Source organism: Populus euphratica, unplaced genomic scaffold, assembly GCF_000495115.2.
Source record: "Populus euphratica unplaced genomic scaffold, PopEup_1.0 scaffold3056.1, whole genome shotgun sequence".
Classification (NCBI taxonomy): Eukaryota; Viridiplantae; Streptophyta; class Magnoliopsida; order Malpighiales; family Salicaceae; genus Populus; species Populus euphratica.
The window spans coordinates 7,183-10,278 of NW_011502861.1; the positions used below are offsets into that span (position 1 = coordinate 7,183).

The 3,096-nt window shown below is 38.3% G+C and overlaps 1 protein-coding gene across 2 annotated transcripts; it reads right to left on the reverse strand.

The window, feature by feature from the left end:
• Nucleotides 1-261: 261 nt before the first annotated feature.
• Nucleotides 262-2,643, reverse strand: LOC105119515 (E3 ubiquitin-protein ligase RHF2A-like). Of its 2 annotated transcripts, none has more exons than XM_011017658.1 (6): nucleotides 2,534-2,643; nucleotides 2,342-2,450; nucleotides 1,841-2,232; nucleotides 1,605-1,712; nucleotides 1,132-1,497; nucleotides 262-615 (listed from the first exon to the last, which is right to left on the reverse strand). In XM_011017658.1, the coding sequence occupies exons 1-5, from the start codon at nucleotides 2,569-2,571 to the stop codon at nucleotides 1,185-1,187; spliced, it is 960 nt and encodes a 319-aa protein (XP_011015960.1). In that variant the 5' UTR covers nucleotides 2,572-2,643; the 3' UTR covers nucleotides 262-615; nucleotides 1,132-1,184. The 2 variants fall into 2 exon arrangements, with proteins under 2 accessions (XP_011015960.1, XP_011015959.1); XM_011017657.1 differs by having other exon boundaries at nucleotides 262-622.
• Between the last annotated feature and the right edge of the window lie 453 nt (nucleotides 2,644-3,096).

Genomic DNA, 3,096 nt, shown 5'->3' on the forward strand with positions numbered 1-3,096 from the left:
TATTACAAGGTAGCTAAATTCAGAAGGCTCTCGGTCCATGCATATATTTAAGCTCGAAATTGTTCACGGCTAAATTTGCACCATTTTCAGTTAATTCCGGATAAAGTCATCATTAACTCCCAGAGAACAAGTCCCTACAGCAAATTGAATGGTGTGGACCGGCAAATCCTTACTTCGTCTTACCGCCATGATCCCACGAACTCATTTCCAAAATGGGATGATGGTCTGTGCAGTGCAGAGCAACAAATCGTCATAGAATACATGCAAACCAGTAATTTTCCTTTAAAAGGCCTGGGTTCTAACATTTCAATGCATGATTAGATAGATGTATTAGTGTTCTGCTTGTACGAAAATCCAACCATCCAGGCATAATACATATAGCTCGAATACAATTTCCGCGTGGGATGTTCTGGCTTTAGCTTTGAAACAAATCTGGGTTACAAAACAAATTTACATACATATACCCAATGTATATCTGTCCACATGGAAGTTGTTTCTAAAGACTTACTCTTTCTTACCTTTTTATTCAATTTCAGGTGAAAGCTCATCCTCTGCTTTGTGATACACAGCATCTTCTCCTCAGCATGTCATATTTGGAGTGAAAGAGGTCACAACCTGAAAACTGAAATCGAACTCAGGTTAAATATTAAATATCTTGAAGTAGCTCATATGATGTGCACCGAGGCCAAGACACTTAGAAAAGGTTGGTTGCCTTGCCCTTAATATAATATTCCCGTCAACAACAAGTGTGGAATGACCGTCTCTTGATAATTCTCACACACTAAGTACCACAGAATAGGGAAACATAGTGATGAATTACATCCACAGCCAAGTAGATGAACACTGTAGAGTCAAAGAAATATCATGCAATAGGATATATCAACATGTCTAGATAAAATAGTGTAGAGATGAATGGGATCAACTAAGCAAACTTGTATGGAATATTCAAAGCATCAAATGACCATTTATTTTAAGTGTAAGATGTGCACTCAACTTAACAAAGAGATTGGGAGCTCCTCCTGATTAAAAGTAGTGAAAAAGGGAAAAGAAATACAGATATGGTGGCATGTAATGGCTCGTCGGTAAACTAGTTACTTTAAAAATGAAACTTAAACCAAAATAATGACTCACCTTCAAAGATGAAATGCTGAGGACAGACGTAATTGCTGAAGAAACTCTTTAACTTAAGTAGATGCTGAACTTGCAGCACAAGCAGCTGGTGTACTTCCTTCATTTAATGGGCTCTCCATGTGAGTCACAGCATTATTCTGGTTGCTCCTCTCCACATTGGAGCGATCAGTCAAATGATTTGACACAGAAACTTGGTTGTCTCCACTGTTATCTCTGGTTTCAAGGCGCTCCATCATACGAGATACAGTTGCAATTCCTGCATTCACTTCTCTTCGAACATCAGAGCTGATATCAGACATTGAACTGTTACGAGAAAACAGCCTCTCCTTCCACCCTCTTGTACTTCTTGAAATTGACTCTTTGTACCTTATGGACAACAAACGTTGACAGTAAACTAGAAGCTACTAAATGATAAAATACTAAATTTCAAACAAAGGAATACTGGAATGCAGTGTAAACTTTACATATTATACCTCATTGAAACTGCATTAAGCCTAGATTTTAGAGACTCTGAAAATGACTGGAATTCTGATGGTCCGGCTCTATCTTGATTTGGCAGTGAAGACAGGCTAGAAGCGCTCCTGCTCAAAATAGAAGGATAGAATATTCAATTCATGCATGTTTATATAGCAAACTGAAGTGCATGAAAAGACTTGTACATGCAAAAAAAAATAATCATAAATAGATTACAAAAGAAAACAATTGATACCTATTATTAAAGGAAACTCCTTGATTATTTGCAGGCATCGCTGTGGATCCAGATGCAGAGGAACTTTGATCAGTTAAAATAGAAGGGGATTGTAAGGCTTGTTGTGGTGGTTCATCCCCAACAGAAGTGAGTGGTGTGGATGGACTAGCTACAGAGACTGGAGCTGGTTCATTTTCCCCGCCTAGCTGAGTCAAAGAGGAAGAAACATGACCAGAAGGCTGTGCACCAGGATTAGAAGAAAATACCAAGAAGTGTGGACGGCCATGGGAAGATGCCCTGTTTCTCTGCCCTTCCCTCCTACCAAAGTGGCGGGTCCTTCCCATAGCAGCAGCGGCAGCCAGGTGCTGGATTATACGCTCCTCAAGTTCAGAATCACTCACACCAACTGGTAGCTGGATCACAAAGCAAAAGTTATGTCAGGTTTAATCTCCTGAATACAGCTTGTAATGTATTAACCAAAAAGTAACAAACACAGGATTTCAGCAATGATAGGAAACAGACATGCTGCAACTCGAAATCCCCAAGTGTAGGATGATGAAAAATAGTAGCATTTCTTGAAGGAGCAGCCCTGATTTTCCTCTCCCGTTCTACAGCCTCAAACAATTCTTGACTGCAGCAACATGAAAACGACTCAAATGTAATTGAACAAATAATCACATAAAAGTATCAAAATAATTAACAAGCAAAACCAACCTGGTGGGATCTTTAAGACTAATGGATTGCAAACACATGGGACACTCAGAGCTTCTCTGACACCTACAAATAACAATTAGTGAAATATTATCAGATTCTTTCTTCCTTCTTTAACTCAACCATCACACCACAATGATTTGCATCTGTTAACCATTGACAAATAGTCCATTGTGTAGATAAGACAAGGTAAAACTCGTGCAATTTTGATTTCTTAATGAGCTAAGATAGCTACTAGTTGCAAATTATTTAAGAAAAATAATAATAAGAAGAAGAAAAAACAGAACACCACAGAGATATTTACACTTGAAATTGTAGACTTGTTTGCTTAGTAAAATAGGTACCATCAACTCAGACAGTAGGCAGTAATGAAAGACCAACTAGTTTGGAATCAAGATTTACTTGGGTTGAGTTGTAGGAAAGCAGGTACCACTGACTTTTCAACAGTGTTAGAAATGCTAGAATTAAAGATGAAAGACTGAACTAAAAACAAATTCAACTCTCCATGTTCTCTCTACAGATGAGAACAAGATTGCACAAGAAAACACTGCTCCAACAAAGGCTTC